We start from the raw sequence: 16,994 nt of genomic DNA, 5'->3' as shown, positions 1-16,994 counted from the left end.
GCAATGCAATATTTCAAAATATAATGAGTAGATAAGTGCCCAGTTTTCATTCTCTTGCTGGTAACCCAGGTGGCATTGTCTGTGGCTGCGCTGGTACAGGGCGAGGCTGGTGTTTGTTCCTGCATCTTCAGTACCTGCAAAAGCACTGTGGGTTACTAAATAACCATGAGACCTAGCTTCAGTGGAATCTATGAATTCACCCTTAAACATAAACTCAGAGCAGAATTTAAGACAGTGATTCCTAAGGAAGTGAGGATGACAGAAAACTTACTCCAACTGTGTTGTCATTTCCAGAATTACACCCAATGCCTCAGAGAGCTGGTACTGGATCACTTTGCATAGCTCTTCACTGAGTCACAACACGGCAACTGGCAGTCTGAGCAATGAATCATGATCTGATGGCAGCACAAAGCTCTCACAGCTATCCTACAGCTGAACTCTTCCACATCAACCCATACACTAATGCACCTCACAGGAATTTACTTCACTAACTCAACAGTGAGACCTTTTGTCAGTGAATCATCAGTTCTCTTCCCTTGTAAAGCAGAGTGTGCTACTTGTCCACATTGCACAATTAGTAATACACATAAAGAGACTCAGGGAATGTTCATGACAAAGGCAGAATAATAACGATTATACATCTAGATGGATATATATAATATATAATTTAAAATTTTATTTTAAAATTTTGCACATACACTTCTTCAGTATCCTCCTCTTTTGTTCATTGCACTGAAAAGTTTCAAAAAACACAAAATATATCCCTTTACTAAACATTTTTTGTTCTTAGATTACAAAAAGATTAACATTTCACAGTCACAAAGCAGAAGTACATTGGTCCAAAATAATCTTCCTCCAGCAGGTCCTCCTTTCTTCAGGACATACAAACCCCAGACAGTTGTACAGATCTCAAATTAAGATATTAAGATGAAGTGCCCATTGAAGGAAAGAAAAATGTGGCAGCTATTAAAAAAAATCAAAATAAGATGCCTATGAAAGAGCACCAACAGCAATGGATAAAAAAGAAAAAAAAAGAAAACAGAATGAGCATGGAGGTGGAGAAGGGCATCCTCCTTCAAGTACATCACAGGTAGAAATACAGCAGCACAGTTACAGCATCATTTGGTCACTCTCTCTATGACAGCCACATCACTGAGTCTTCATCTAAGACACATGGAGGAAAACTATTTACATACCTAAAATGTCCGGGAGGAACAACAATTCCACACAGTTTGCCACTCATATTTGATAGAAAAATGCTGAAAGTATTAGTACATAAAATGTAAAATAAGAGGAAAACACCCAGGCTGGAAGAAACACAGCAGATTTGCTCGAAGCATGTAGTGTTCTTTAAAAACCTAGCAGAAGTTCAGAGCCAAAATCTGCCCAAACATCAAGAGCAGTTCTTCAGAAACATCCTGGAGGGAACAGAGTTCACAGTACCTCACAAACCTCTCATCATATTTCAACATGGAAGTAATTGTAAATGGAAATCTACTATTAACAGCAGATTCTGCCCACTTCTCCTTTAGCCTGTTAGCCCTGTTGTTTTTTAGAACTTATTAAAAAAATTCTCTCTCCAATGTGAGGCCACTGAACAGCAGCCCTCTCAGACAATACACTTTTGTGTTCATGAAGGAAGCATTTTTGTCTTAATGCACCAAAAGATGGTTGTGTGCCTTACATAATCAGTTGTAAATTAAATTTCTAAACACCTTCTTCATCAAATTAAATAAAGAAAATTTTAGGTTAGAAAATTGTAGGTAGTGCAAGAGAAAAATATCTGAAATGGCTGTTCTACTTTCTGCAACAGTACTTCTAGGAGAATGGTAAAAGCTTCTTGGTTTTGAGTTGCTAAAAATGGGACGGGACTAGGCAGGAGAAGACAGTGTTACACTGCAGGTAACTCCATTACTGCTGCCTTTCCTTGCCATTATCCAAGGAAGGACAAGAATTTGCCCAACTTTCTAAGCAGTGCCTATGCACAGGCAAGGCAGAGCATTGTGTGCAATAGCAGTATGAATGCAGATGTAACTCAGGACTGAGGTTCTCTGCTGCTGAGGCTGAAACAATTTTGGATACTAAGGGAACTTGACTGGCAAAACCCAGAGCACTGCTGGCATCAGGCAGTAACTAAGATGACATGCCAGGGATCTAAAATTTGGATTTGGTGCCTAACTTGCTCCAGTTTGAGGACACAAGCTGTCTGCTTCTAACTTGGGAGCTTCACTGAGCCCTAGAGCAGCTGCAAGTCTGAACACGGCAATACCCATCCTGCACCCATCCAAAAAATGGCATTGTGCACCAGGGATCCTCCCTGCCATCAGTGTTTTCTAATGCTGTGTAATGCAAAGTAATTCAGCCTTTAAAAAGAATTTGAAGTCCTTTTAATTATTCTTGCTTCTCACACAATACCTCCCCAAAAAATGACTCCTGCCTGCTATTTCTGTGAGCCTTAGGTGTGTATATGTATTTATACCATGCCTTGAAGCAGAGCACGACCCCAGCTCAGGGATGCAAGAAGCTCCTACTGAAAGCAGGTAAAAGTGAAAGCTCAAGTACTAATGCATGGATCAGAGATGTGCCAGACATTCCAGGGAGGAAAGCACCCAAATGTGTAATAGATACTTTGCAAAAAAGCAAAACAGAAAGCGTCACAGCATATTTTCAGTCACATACATCTGAGTAGAAAACCTTTTATTAAAGTTCTCAGAATTCATTAATTGATGCTAATTGATGTTAACTGTTGATACTGTATTTCTGCCCTTTCTGGGAGAGAGGCTGACAGTGAACGTAACTCGTCCTTGGGCCAAGTCACTGCAGAGAAGCTCTGACTGATGGCAATACCTCAGATGAACAACAAACACTGTGCAGGCCGATTCACCAGCCCACCAGATCATGCTCTGAGAAGCCACCTGCCAGTTTGCTCCCACCAAGTCATGCATTTGGCTAACCCACCCCTTCAGGGGTATGTTTAAAAACACCCCTGAATGAGAAGGTGCCTTTTCCATTGCCTTGAAGTTTCACTTTCAAATTTTGGCAAATGCTACACTGGAAATCTATTTCCACCACATTGCACTCAATGGTTTTATAGTGACTGCTATGTGTGTTGACACCATGTTACCAAATGAAGACCAACAGTGCATGAGCACTGAAATACTTGACTTGGGCTTTTCGTTGGTACCAGCAAGCACCAGCATCTGTCCTGTTCAGATGATTTCACCAGATCTGCCAGCACTAATTTTTTTGTGAAAGAGGATCTGAATTGCTAGAGGACTACACAACTGCATTTGTGAAGAGACAACAGGAGTTGCACAGAGCATGAAAAGCATGTTTACCAGTTTATTAGGCCAAAAAAAAAAAGTGCAAGAGAAGATCTCTTGCTTAAACTTTAAAACATATGAAGGGCCATGTGAAAAATATTCTAGACTCCAAGCCCCTCTTTTCACCCAGATGCACACAGAAAAAGAGGTAAAGAGAAAAAAAAGTATGGAAAGAAAGCATGAAAACACATAATCAGATATGCCATTGATTTATACTGAAGCTCTAGAATATAAACCATCCATTTTCTGTGCAGCTTTATTACATGAGGCACTGGGGAACCTATGGAACACTTTTCAGGTTAAAATCATGCAGCTTGCTGCAATGTTTGAGCTGTTCCACTCTCCACATTGTCTGCTTTCATCCTGAAACTCTTCTGGGTCTAGAGATTTGTAGAAGAGTAGTTTAAATCCACCAAACTGTACTTCCAGATGCAGTCAAATACAGCATCTGGGCAGCTGCACCGCACTCAGGCTGCGTCGTGTTTACAGAGCACATCATGAATCACAGAACTGGCAAGCTCTCTGGGCCACACCTGCTCAGGAGAAAGTCTGCAAAGGGTACAGCATCTCTTTCTCTTTTGGGAAGGACATAACGTTTGTGAGCTCTCTAGTCAGTGCCCCACAATGATGTCAGCTCCTGGTCTTTTTTCTTATCAAAGAAGTACAAACCAGATGAACAGCTCCACACCAATGTGCTCTGGGCACAAATGACATGGAAGTTGGCTCCCCAGCCAATACCTGCCTGTATGCTAGAACTTCCTGATTTTGTTTTCTCTTAAATTGCTGCCAGTGAAGTAAGAGAGCTGCCTGCCTGGACTAGGCAGCCAGGTTACACTGCAGACTTGCTCACTTGTTTCTCTCTGGACTACTGCTTTCACGTCAAGAGTGTTTTACACAAATTTTCTTCACTGCAAAGAAAAGAGCTGCTGAATCAAGCCAAGGGCTTGTATCTTTCAAAGTCATCTTGTGATCTTTGACTACAGTTCTCAATGCCAAGACGACACAAAGTTTTAAGCTGTCCCTTTCTGATCACTGAAGTCGAGCAGGTGAAGGTATACTTGAATAATAAGTGAGGCAGGAAGAAGTGAAACACCTTTGAAATAGATCATGATCTGGGCTTCCAAATTGCTCATGAGAACAATACCACTACTTCAAGTAGGAGTCCAACTGAAAGCACACTCAGGAGCCCAAACAAATTTACTAAATCTCAACTGATGCAAAAATTTTATGGTCAGGGATCCTTTCAACAGGATAAAGCAGGCAGAACCATTCAATGAATATAAATCTCTGATCCCAAAGAAACCACGGCCTCCAGGTAAACATCACATAAAGCTGAGTTTGCATGCTCTGTATAATCATGGTATACACACAACAAGAAATCTTGACAAGTAACTCCTCACACCAGAATAAATTCTGCCATACAGGACTGTGACCTATTTCTCCTGGACAATTTTGCAGGTGACTGTTTTAGCTGCAGTAAACAGGTATAGTCACACTGAAACCAATTTCAGTTTTCCTACTAAAATACAGGAGGTATAGTCTACTGAAGAAGAGACAGGAGAGGAAAATGGGGGCTCAGAGGATTACACGAGTTTGAAGTTGTCCATAGGTAAGCCATGAATACAACTTTTTGAAAGAAGAAAACTCTTGAGTGTCATATATGTATATATATATATTCTTAAATGAGATGTGACCCAAGCCCCCTTCTGAATATTTGGGGATGGATTTCAGGAGCCTCCTTGGCTTCTGATACCCCCTTCTACTTTCACAACTGAAATGGCTCTTTCAAGCTACATGGTAAACTGAGAAAAAAATTAATTCCCCACCCCACCTAGAGGGATGACAGAATCCATAATATGCTAGCAGCATTTAAATCCCATTCCTGTTAAGCACCAAAACCATTTCTGTAGGGAAATTGGAATCTTAAGGGTTATCTTTAATCATATACAGTATATGTGCAGAGCCCTACCTTTTGGGCAGAAAAATACCCCTCCAGCATTAGTTTTGACTAGATTACATCAATTGGAAGTGTCCTGGTCAGACCACCAAAAGCATATTGTCTCTTACAGGCCCTTCCCAAAAAGTTCCCCATCCTATAACCACTCTTGATGCTCCTCTCACGACTGTTTGTTCCCATGTATCAAAGGGATGACGTAGACAGAGATGTCGTCTCCAGAGCCCAGCCTGTCGTTGGATATCCGCCAGCCCCGGTCCTTCAGCACTCCCCTGGCTCGCATCACCAGGTCCTGTGCCGCCAGCGTGTACCTGTGGAAAAGGCACAATACAGCCAGGGAGGGTTGTCTCCATGAGGAAAGTGGGTTTTCACAGCCTGCTGCCTGCCAGATTTAATGCTGTGACCTACCAAGACATGCTTCCCAGTGTTTTAGAAGCAGGCAGGAGAAACACAAGCCATGGCATATACACAAAGCAACTCCTTCCAGCTCAGTGACAGATCCTGAATAAGAATGTAAAAGTATTTGAAAGGCACCACTTGATCAAAAATCACTGGCCATTCTGAGTGCCTGACTTCACCAGTCTTCAGAAAAATATTAAACACACTTGCCTTAACAAATTGACTTTCTAGTAGTAGTCTGAAAACTTGAGGACCCCAAATAACACTACTTGTTGAAAACCACACACTTGTTCACTGACACATCTGAAGGTAAACATGGCTCAACTGTTTCAGAAATGAACTGGAACAAAGTAATTTGAAAGCAAGTAATAGAGCATGAAAAATAAAATCCAAATTTCCCTTTAAGCCAAAGTAGACTAACTTGTCTGTTTTTCTTGACCATAGAAATGATTTTTAAAGCTCTTTTATTCTGAAACTGGAAAGGAACAGTTAACATGGTCAGATTATCAGAGTCCCACAGTTCTTTCACTTTTATGAGTTCAGTGAAAACTGCATGAATGTGAGTGGTCAAGTGCTTAATTTAGTGAAATACCAAGTTTCATGTTACTTCAAAACTCCCAGCCTATGCTGGGCTGAGTGGCATTGGATTTATGGGAGTTATTTTTCTGTCCTGAAAAAATACCACATGCTGCTTGGGGGCAGAAGGGTGTCAGAGTCCAAAAGGTGCTTAGACAGTGCTCTGTCATGTTGTCCCCTACTGCTTTACCTGCTGCTACTACATCAATGCATCTGTGTACTCACTTAGAAGTTTCCTCTGAAAGAAATCTCATTATGGGTGAACAGCTACTGTCATGTGTTTTACTTCATCAGCCCAACACATAGGCAAGATATTTTGTATTTGATTGGTTGGAGGCAAGCTTTTCTATGATTTGATAATTAAAATTAACTGAATAGTTAAAGCTCTGACAAGAAAAAAAACCACCAGTCTGCATGTGTTCTATTAAAAGCGTAAGTATCAACCTCCAGGATGATGCAAGCGCTCTATGAAGCCACACACACAGGCCTCCAGAACTAAAGCACACCTCTGTAGTTTCCCAAACCAGAAAGGACAAGAAGGGTTTGCATTTCAATACTCCCTTTTCTAGGGAGGATCCTCGACCAGAAATTATCTGCCCAGATCTCATCTGTAGAAAGGGAAAGAACAGTATCTCTGTTGATCAGAAGCACTGTGTACGTGTATAAGTTTGTCAATTATCCAGGAGTGTTCTAACCTCAGAACTTTTCACCACAGAATTCAGTATTAAGTTTGAATTTCTATCACTGAGACTTCATTCAGTCTCTGGGGATAAAAGAAAAAAAAAAACCCAATTATGTTCTGTGTCTAGAATCTTGATGCCTTGAACTCAGAGGACTCCTCTGAACCAAGAGCAGATGTATTTGCTCTACTGGATAGATTTCTTCAATGCAAATGAACCAACACTTAACTAGTCAAAAGGTTTGATGCCAAATTCAAGTAATGTTGTACAGCTGCAATGCACCCACTGTTCCTAATGGTACTGAGTGATAAAATCTCCAGGCCTCACTAGTTTTGACAAATTATTTCCTTTTAGCAGTAAGTGAAGGGCCCAAAGACATGAAATCTAACACACATGCTTGCATACACACGTGCACTGTCCACATGTTCTGAGATCGGTCTGTGCCACAAACTCGAGCTAAAACATCAGGATGTAACAAGAACCACTGCCCTTACTGTCCTAATGCAACATGAAATCATGTTTTCTAGGGGGAAAAAAACCAAACATACACCCTTGCACTCCTCAGTTTCCAAATCAGATGCAGGGCTAAGGAACAAAAGGACTCCACGTGGCAAGCAAGAAACTAAAATATTTATTCACAGCATGTCTGATGCTGAGTGAATTTTGGCAAGAACATATTTCCCAAGGATTTCTCAGCTATTGTCAGAATTTAAGAAAGAAACACCCATCATTCTGCAAGAAAACTCTGCCTTCCTGCTTTTTCTAATTAACAAGGACTCCCCACATCTAAGGAGTACAAAGGAATGAGTATTGCTTTTGATTGTATTTGGCTTTTGCTGCTGAATGTTTGGAGAGGGGAAGATAAAAAAAAAGGAATTTTAATAAACAAGAAATTCTCTTGTAGACAAATGGTGAAATACTCAAGAAAACCAGCACAATGAAGCAAAGGAAAAGGAACAGGTGAAGGTAGCAGTGAAGTAACATATTCCTCTCCTGTGTAGAACTGAATTGAAGCAATGCTGTTCAACTTGGCACTGGCAGAGCCAGGTGAGTCTCTTGTACCTGGAGATGAATAGCAGCAGCAGTCCATTACCGCATGTTTTATTCTCCAGTGCTGTGGAATTGGGATTCAGCTGTCGAAACAGCATTAGAGAACTGCTGAAGTAGTTTTAAAGTATCCACTTCCTCCTAATGAATAGCCTTGCTGGAATACAGCTTTTGTGTTTTAAGAATAAACATATGGAGGTTTTTTTCTTATGCCAAAGCTTTCTGTATTGATCAGTGAAAGTACTGCAGGAAGTGGTGACAGTGGGGGAATCATGCTGATGTCTGAGCAGCTTCTTATCTCCTCACACTCAGCAGATGTGGAGGAGCTCCTCAGCATCCTCATAAATCTCTAGTGAGTGAGAGGGAAAGTGAGGGGACAAGAAATGACAAAGGGAAGGATGAGAAATAAAAGATTCCCAAGGTCGGGGGTAAACGTGCATAAATGCAGCTGAAGGAAGTTGGCAAACAGTCACAGTTCTCCATCTTCATACCTCTTCAGAGAGCTGATGTATGGACAGCAGCAGTGGTGCTGCCACCTCTTCTTCGCTCAGAGCCCCTGTAATGCTTGTCTGCCACAATACCCATAAGAAATGAGCTGGCTAAGAAATCCAGCTCCATCCCAGCCTCTTCACTCCATCACAGTCCTCACACAGGAACTGTTCTCTAAACAAGTCTGTGCCCAAATCTCCTGAGGCTGTGTCTGCATGGCTGGATGAAGAGAGACCTGGGGATTTTGCTCTCCTTGCTTGGAGACATCCAGGCACATGCTATGTTTGACAGAACTCAGAGATGTTTTTTATGTGGGCAACTAATACTCACAGTAAATATCAGCAGGAGAGAGTCCCAAGAGCACTGCTGAGGGCTCTAAGCTCTTACCCATCAGGCTATAAAGTGACTTCTAATTCAAATGGGAGGGATATTGTTCCCACAAGGAACGAATTATGTAACAGATAAGTACTCTGCAGCTCTAAAACCCTCTCTAGTTTTTTTTTTTCTTTTCTTTTTTAATACACTGCTGTCAGGGAGTAAGTAGGCTACTGGGTCAGGTGGATCCAGGGGCTGCTCCACAGGTTGGTTCTCCTGAGGACCACAGCACTACCAAACCCAGGGTGCAAGGCTCTTACATTCTAACAAGTTTTCTACATCCCTAGAGATACTACATTTTCAGCTGATCACCTCACCACAGATTATGTCACTACACCTATCACAGAACCTGACATTTTCTGGGATAACACTTCCTTTAAACATAACACTTGTAATACAGCAAAGGAGATTTTTCTGTCACTGACTAGTGAGAGGAATGAATGCAGCTCCACAGCTTGAGCTCGAATGCTACTGTAAATTCATTAGTTATACCTCATTTAGACCACTGTGAAATAATTACGTAAAACCTCTCACACAGTACTTTAAAACCTTTAAATATTCTTTACAACCAAGCAGCAAGAGCAATTTCACAAAGGTAATTTTCATAAATATCATTGTAAACTATATGAGGGACTGCTCTAATTACCTTTTGCATGCCAGCATGAGAAATGTCTTGCCACAACTATTTGTAAGCCTCTAAATGATCTGGCACAAACTTGCTTAAAAGAACAAATTTATTTTCAGTTCAGATGTCCATTCATAGACCAGTAGGTCAAACACCAATAAATGTGTTTGTTCAAACACCAATAAATGTGTCTGTTTATAAAAACAGCAGGCTCAGTTCTGGAATGTGTGGTGCTCATGTTGGCACAAACAGTGACTAATTCCCCACAATTACCCAACCAGTACAAGAAAATCTAAATCAAAACGAAGAAAATATAATTTTCTTTGTGTCTCTCGTTGCTCTGAGTGTTTTAAATGAATGAAAAATGACTCACCTAACAAGTCAAAAAGCTCAAAAAATCCTGCTTCCTACTGCAGCAATCATGGTGGCTATCACCATGAGCTTAGTAAAGACCAAAAGGAACAAGATAGACATAACACACCCTGACTGTATTCATAACAGATGGGACTGGTGAGGATGGTAGGCAGGGCCAACCTTTCCCAAATACTAGATGAGAATGGAGACAGGCCAGGACAGAGGTATTGTGTGTTACCAGGTGTCTTTGCAGGAAGAGGCTCAGCGGTGCAGGAATGAGAACAAAAGCACCATAGCATTTTTGAATGGTGTCAGGTAATAACTGAAAGTAGGTTGGATGGCTCATCTCCTCCTACCTTAAATTAATGGCATGTCTGCATAGCACACTGCCAGATGCCCTTGAAGTGCCCTTAACTGATCCTGTCTCATCTCCTCCCGGAGAAAGGGCAGACACAGCTGCATGTCTTGCTGAAGTAAAGATGGCCCAGGGCTGTCATTCATACCATATCTTATCTTTGGCATAAGGAGATGGGCAAAGTCAAAATATTGCAGTTGCAGCTTTATGATAATCATCAGTCCTCCATTCTCCTGACAATTGCAGCAAGACCTTTTTTTTGCATTCTGTATTTGTAAGTGTCAGCGCAAGAAAATACTGCTGTTATTTTGAAGGTGTTCTCACTTTAAACCCCAAGTCACTGTCAAGGTGTCCATACCCAGTTACCTTGTTTGTTGATAAAGAATAGGGCTGACCCTGTGAAGATGACCACTTAGAAATACGAGAAACAGCAAGCATTTTGGGATGGGTCTTAGCTATTTCTGAAACTCCACTTTCCACAGACCAACTGGGGATGTGTAAAATCTCTTTTCCCCACTCTCAGCCCAGGGTGAGGGCAGAACACAGTGGTAGACAGGCCTAAATTCAGTAGCAACACACACTTCCCTTCCTGAGCAGTCCCTAAGAATAAATCAAGCTCTTTCCGCTTTCACAGTCCTGGTTACAAACGAGAGACTTCTGATCTCTGGCATAATGATTTAATTCACAGTGACATTGAACTCAGTAGCAGACAAACCTATGGACTCACTCAAGGCAGATAGCCTCTAGATGGTTGTTTGGGAACTTGTTTGTTTGCATGATGGTTTAAGGACAGAAACTGATGATCTAAGAGGTGATAAAGATAGAAAAAATGAGGAGGATGAGGTAGATTAAAATAGTGAAATAAAGCATAATCTAATTAAAGGAAACACAAGTTGGACTTTCCACCTATTTTGTCACTACACCCATCCTGTAGCTGGTAGCACTGAGCATCCTCTAAGGAAGGTGGGTTCAAAGGTCACACTATGACTAGGAATGAGTGGGAACCACAGCATGCAGTATTTATATACATACACAGTGGGAGAGAGAGGGAGATTATGAGGATGTCCTACAGAGAAACAATCTTTAGTGTTAAGGGACTGTCCAGAGGAGAGACTTGTTGCCATGGTCTTCCAAGACCCCAGCCTCCTACAGTTTTCACAGGACCTCATACAGCAAACAGAATCCCATGCCAAGATGCTGTGATCCCACACCTATTCCTTTCAAGGTGGACATTCCTGAGTTATAATAGAGCCCCTGCTCCAATTGCTCACATTTGCTGTAGAGGCTCCGTCCAACCTATAAAAATGTCTTCTTGTAAGTGTTGCATGTTTCCCAAATGTTATTTATATCATACTTTCTACAAAAATATGTTACCAGAAAGTGATCTTCTATAGAGAAGCTGGAAAATCAGGGATGAGCACGAACCTGTGGGGATCATCAGGGTCACAGTTTGGTAGAAAGTTAGTGACAGCTTCTGCCACTTCTTCATTTAACAGCACATCCCAGAGCCCATCAGTAGCAAGGATCAGAACATCATCTGGCCCATGCTCATACTGCAGGAGATCATAGACTCTCACCTAAAAGAAAAAAACCCAAGAGACATTCATGAAGGAGGCAATTGTCAGACCTGTTCATGAAACTGCTGAGTTTGGCTGTGAGTTTATCAGGTTTCAGCCAGGGCACTGAAATACCTCCCATGGCATTGCTGGAGTCTGTCTCCAATTCAGCCCTCCACACAGCAATCCTTCCTGCTGCAGCTCAGCATGGCTCAGGTGCTAACTGCAGCCGGGATGGATGCAAGCATTCTGAAACCAGGCTCTAAAGCCCTGTGCTGCCTGATGCCAGAAGCACTTGAAGCCTCCCCCACCCGGCAGCCTGGCTTCAGTGCATGAGGCTCCTCCCTAGCATTGGCAGGACTAGCTGTATGGAAGCTGAATAATTTATTTGATGAATTTTTGATATTTTATAAAATATTCACAAATAATTGTTTTCACTATTTGTCCAGATCCATTTAAGTCTGCCAGATTGCATGTTTGGAAATGCCTGTGTGACAGCCAGCATTGCGTTCACTTTTCTAAACCTGAGGCAGCTGCTGAACTCACGAGTTTTGCCTGAGCAAGTGAGTGGTTTCATGAAATGCAGAAAAACTGCTCAGTCTCATGTATCTGTTAGGATTTCAGTAGCTACAGACCGATTCAAGATCTGCACAAAAGTGAAGCTTTTTTGCACTATTAAAATACCCACTGGCTTCAACTCACCTGTCTGCAGTCCCAGTCAGGCTGACCACTGCTGGCACCTCTTAACATCCTGCCTTTAAAACAACTTCCACTGCCCTCTTCCCAGAGAAGCTGGGAGTGGCAGAGGCAGTCATGGTGGGGGTTGCTGTGAGGCCATCAGCTGAGCCAGAATACAAGCAAAGGCCATAGAAAGTGTTTTAAAACAAGCCTTTAGTTTGGTGTAACTCCCCTTCCAGCACACTCCAGTTGAGAAATGCCTGCAATTCCCAGGTTGTGATGGGGAGCCATTAGGAAGGACCCACAGAGAACTTCCATTACCACAGCAACAACCACAACTTGAAAGAACTGTAACAGCCATGGTAAGGCAGACAGGAAGAAAGCATCACCTATACTGAAATTCAGAAACGGTGCACCTCATCATGCACCCTGCTCCAGTCTTGGACTCCACTAACAGCGCAGTTAGTCAGGACAAGCACTTGGCATAACAAGAAAATATGAGCTGTTTTATTCTCCCTCATGGTGCACTCTTCCCTTAGGAGCCATGGAGCAGGCAGGCAATGCACATAAAATGCCTGGACCTTTTAATGTAATTATGCTTTTATGGGACTTCAACCAGTACCAGAGGAAAAAAAAGATTTAAAAAAATCACCTAGACCTGATGCTAATCCTTACCAGCTCGCCTTTCACTCAAAAGCACAAGAAGGTCATTTGTAAAATGTAACCTTCACTTCATTATCTAAGGTAGCAGCTGAATAAGGACTTTGGAGAGGATTAAATTCAAAGCAAGATACTCTCTTCATTAGAGTGTATCTGCTTATTTAGACTTGAGTGGGAATATAGAAAAGACCCCTATATGCAGCACACCTCTCATCTCAAGCTCATTGCACAGAAATCAGTAGCTGTCATAGTCCCTGTCTTCCAGAATTTAGTTCAGCCTTAACAGCCCACTGTTTTCTGAGCTGCAACTCAGAAATCACTGGGGTGTGGAGGGTAAGTTAGCCAACACAACCATCAATATGCAGCACATGTTCTGGTCAGATCTCTTGGGGACCAGCAAATACTTGAGAAAGCATCAGAGTTAATGCTCAAGGATGCACTCAGCACCAAGCCCCTGGTAGGGCTAACCAAGCTTCAAACATCTGTGCTGGGAAAAGCACATCCCAATCCAGGCAAAGGACATATTATACCACAGGGGCCTTTTTTGCAGCTTAGGTGGGGTAGAAGGTGGGAAAGCAAAACCATGCATCACTGATTGGAATCCTCCTGAAATGAACCATTTTGTCTGGTGCTCTGAGGAGCAGCACTGGGACGGATGAGAAACTTTTCAAAGCTACCTGCAGCCAGTCCGTGGGTCAAAATGCAAGAGCAACACCAAGAAGAGATCACTTTACGAAGAATATGTTTTGTTTTAGGGGAACAGAAAAAAAATGCAATTACTGGGGTTTTTTGTGTAATCTAGGAAGAAGGGTACTTCCTAAAAGGTCAAGCTTTGTGAACTGGGCACCTCCAGCAGAAAGGCATATGTTGAGAAGAAACTAGATGTCAGAAGAGATGCAGAGAACAGTGAGGTGTTAGACCAGTCCCTAGACTAAGGAAAAGAGAGTGCCAAGGTTACAGGAGACAAGCTTGGGGCAATTCGAGGTAAGATTGTTGCATACAAGGACTAGTTGGACATGCAACAAAACGTTCACTGAAACGCAGTTTTGTCTGCCTCGCAGTTACCTTAAGTCCTTTCTTTGTGTCTTGCCTTGTATTTCTTAAATACAGCTGTAGGTACCCCTGATATGTTGCTGACAAAAATGAGTTAGAGCTGTCCAGTCTATTGCAGGGTGAAGTTATGTTCACACACCACCTTGTCCAGGTGCAGAAAGTAACCAGCTCCTAACCCTTCATTTTTCTGCCAGCAGCTTTCTTGTAGTTCTTACTTGGGTCAATGAGGGTCTCTTGCAGTAGCGCCCTGTGCCTTCAGCTGGACACGGAGCAGTGTGACAACAGAGCTCCTGGAGGCACACAGGCTCGGCAGCACCACCAAAGCACGTGGAACAGCAGCTCAGCCCAGCAGGGCTCACGGAACACCCACCCCACACACATCTCACGCTGTGCAGCACCCACGGCACACTCCACACTGTACAGAAAAGGTGAGAGAGTATGATATGCCACAGTTTAGAAATATGAGGAGACAAGCAGGGAATTACCTAAGTGCCTGCAACAGCAATGAACCCTACAGCCCTGTAAATCTTATGCGACCAAAAGCAGCTCAATGATTGCAATGAAAATGACTATTTTGTTTTATTTTTTAAAATTCCAGAGTAAACCCTCTCAATGACTGCCTCTTTCCTGTAGCTGTATTTCAGGAAAGTAAACAGTAAGGTTTAAGGAACATTCTGTCTGTAACACAAGTTTGTGCAAAGCTGCTCTGTAAAGCAGCATTGCAGAACCTTGCTCCTGCAGGTGACAGCTGGCCAGACAATGACCGGCAGTGCAGAGGCTTCCTCAACTAGTGCAGCACCCTCAACAAATTTCCTAACAATGCCATCTTGGATCTTCTGTCTTTCCCTTGTGAATCACTGCTTCTGCAGCCAGACATAAATCCTGAGAGTGCCCCACAGAACTTGTGTCCTCGGCCTCCCATGCTGTCCTGAGAGCCTTCTCAGCAACTCCCTCCAGCCTACCAGCCCCTTCTGTGCTGCCCAGGTAGTGTTTCTCACTCTTTAAATTAATCTCTCTGGAGTATCACAGCTGCCCTGAAAGGAGCCCAGTTTGGTCATCATGCTTCTTCCATCTGCTGATGTCTTATTGATGTAAAGCAGCTGACCTGTTAACTAGCTGAACTTGACATTAGCAACCAGAAAATCTAAAAACTGCAAGGAACCTCAGCAGCACAGCCAGCCATGAAGCCACAACCATAAGCACTGGGTTACCCTTACATCCTATAGATAGGATAATACTAGTTAACCTGACTAGTACTTACAGATCTGCTGACAGGTAACAGGGCATACACACCACTAGAGCCCACAGTCACACATCTTTCTGAATGTGCATTATGCAGTTTGTCAATTAACGTCTTTCATCCAGGTATTTGTGCCTCATATTACATATTACCTACATGCAGTCAAGAGCATTGAGAAAATCACTCTGGGCAAGCAATGAACAAACAGGTGAGCTGGTTTTTATTTACATTTCAAAAAGATCTACCCACTGGACAAACCCTGCCTTTGGCTGCTGCAAAGGACGTCAGCCCTGTGAAGGCGCTGTGCCCTGTTCACCAGGTTTGTTTTTAAGAGGCAGCCAACAAAAGTCCCTGTGGCTGGAAAACCGCTCACAACAGAGTGACATGTGAGCCTGCAGCCACCTGAGGTGCTCCTCAGCAGCAGGCCTCAGGGGAATTCCAGCTAAACAACAGCCTGCATTCACTCGCCTGCACTATTGATCAACCCAGCTACTTCAATAAATAAAGCCCTTTCTTAATTGTATCATCCCTTTTATGTGCAGTGTTATCCAGTGCAGCTTTGCTGGCAAATGATGAGATCTTTCAATACCACCCTCCAAGTAATTTATATGTAAATAATAAAAAGTGGGTCCCAACACTGTTCCCTGCAGCATTCACCAATTAATCTCCTTTTAGCTTTTTACTGCCACCCTTTGTTTCCTGCCCATTAGCCAGTTTCCAGTAGACTGTGCCAACTTTCCACTTAGTCTGTAGCTTCATATCTTTTATATTAATAACTTGTGATGCAGAACGGTTTCTCAAATGTTTTCTGAGAAATCAAAGTGCTCATGCAAGAGCATCTGCTGCATTTATTATTATTTTTTAATTCTCTTGTAGACACAATCTCAAGGACCTGAAGCCACTAAGGTGTGATGTTTGCTTCCTAAAGCCACCTTGACTCCCTTTGATCGCACTGTACTTCTCTATGTATCTGCCTTACTCGTTCCTTTTGATGGCGTAATTCCTGAGGATTTCTCCAGAAGGCAGATGTGAATCTAAAGTGATCTCTCTGGACATATTTGTGGAGTTGTCAGAAAGATTTTACTAACACAATGGAACAAGAAAAATTCTTCTTCATTATCCTTCTTATCATTTGCTGTGGTGGCTGGCTTTTAGTTCATTGCTGGCAAAGGCCAATGCTGCCATCAGATCCACATCTTTCCCCACCAAATAGCTGAGCTGCCATTCAAAAAATTTCAGGATGAAATTCTGCTTTTCATCTGCAACAAGGTGGCTCGTGCTAAGCTTTGAAAAGCAGAATTTCCTGCTGAAAGCTTTCAAATTGACTGTTCCATTATGAAAAATAAATATTTAATTCCATGCCAGAGAGCCTCAGCCATGGCTTGCCTGCTTTGTGCTACTTCAGTTGATTATGAGAGGTTCAAATCTCTAGAGCTCACCAACCTGCAGAAGTCCTCCAAATCTGGTCTCATAACAGCTGAGCCACTGAATACTGATTACATTCGTCAGTCTTGGCTGCATGACTTCTCCTCCCATAGCCTGGCACTCTATCAAAGTATCATTTCACACCACCCTCAAATTACTATTATATGCCTATTTCTGGATGTAGTCTCAGGGATGTTTACCTTTC

The 16,994-nt window shown here is 42.4% G+C and overlaps 1 protein-coding gene across 1 annotated transcript in view; it reads right to left on the bottom strand.

Annotated features, from left to right (window-relative positions):
- Nucleotides 1-656: 656 nt before the first annotated feature.
- The window catches only part of PPM1H (protein phosphatase, Mg2+/Mn2+ dependent 1H), a 41,888-nt gene continuing 25,550 nt past the window's right edge, over nucleotides 657-16,994 (bottom strand). The window contains exons 5-6 of the mRNA XM_042017566.1: nucleotides 11,603-11,754; nucleotides 657-5,588 (exon numbers count right to left, since the gene is read on the bottom strand). Coding sequence (XP_041873500.1) covers nucleotides 5,441-5,588; nucleotides 11,603-11,754 — 300 coding nt within the window. The 3' untranslated portion in view covers nucleotides 657-5,440. The remainder of the gene's footprint in view (nucleotides 5,589-11,602; nucleotides 11,755-16,994) is intronic.

This window comes from Corvus kubaryi, unplaced genomic scaffold (assembly GCF_017639235.1).
Source record: "Corvus kubaryi isolate FWS band 111438036 unplaced genomic scaffold, C.kubaryi_AGA036_p1.0 137, whole genome shotgun sequence".
Taxonomy (NCBI): Eukaryota; Metazoa; Chordata; class Aves; order Passeriformes; family Corvidae; genus Corvus; species Corvus kubaryi.
The sequence above is the reverse complement of the archived record's forward strand: the minus strand, read 5'-3'. Positions and strand labels throughout refer to the sequence as shown.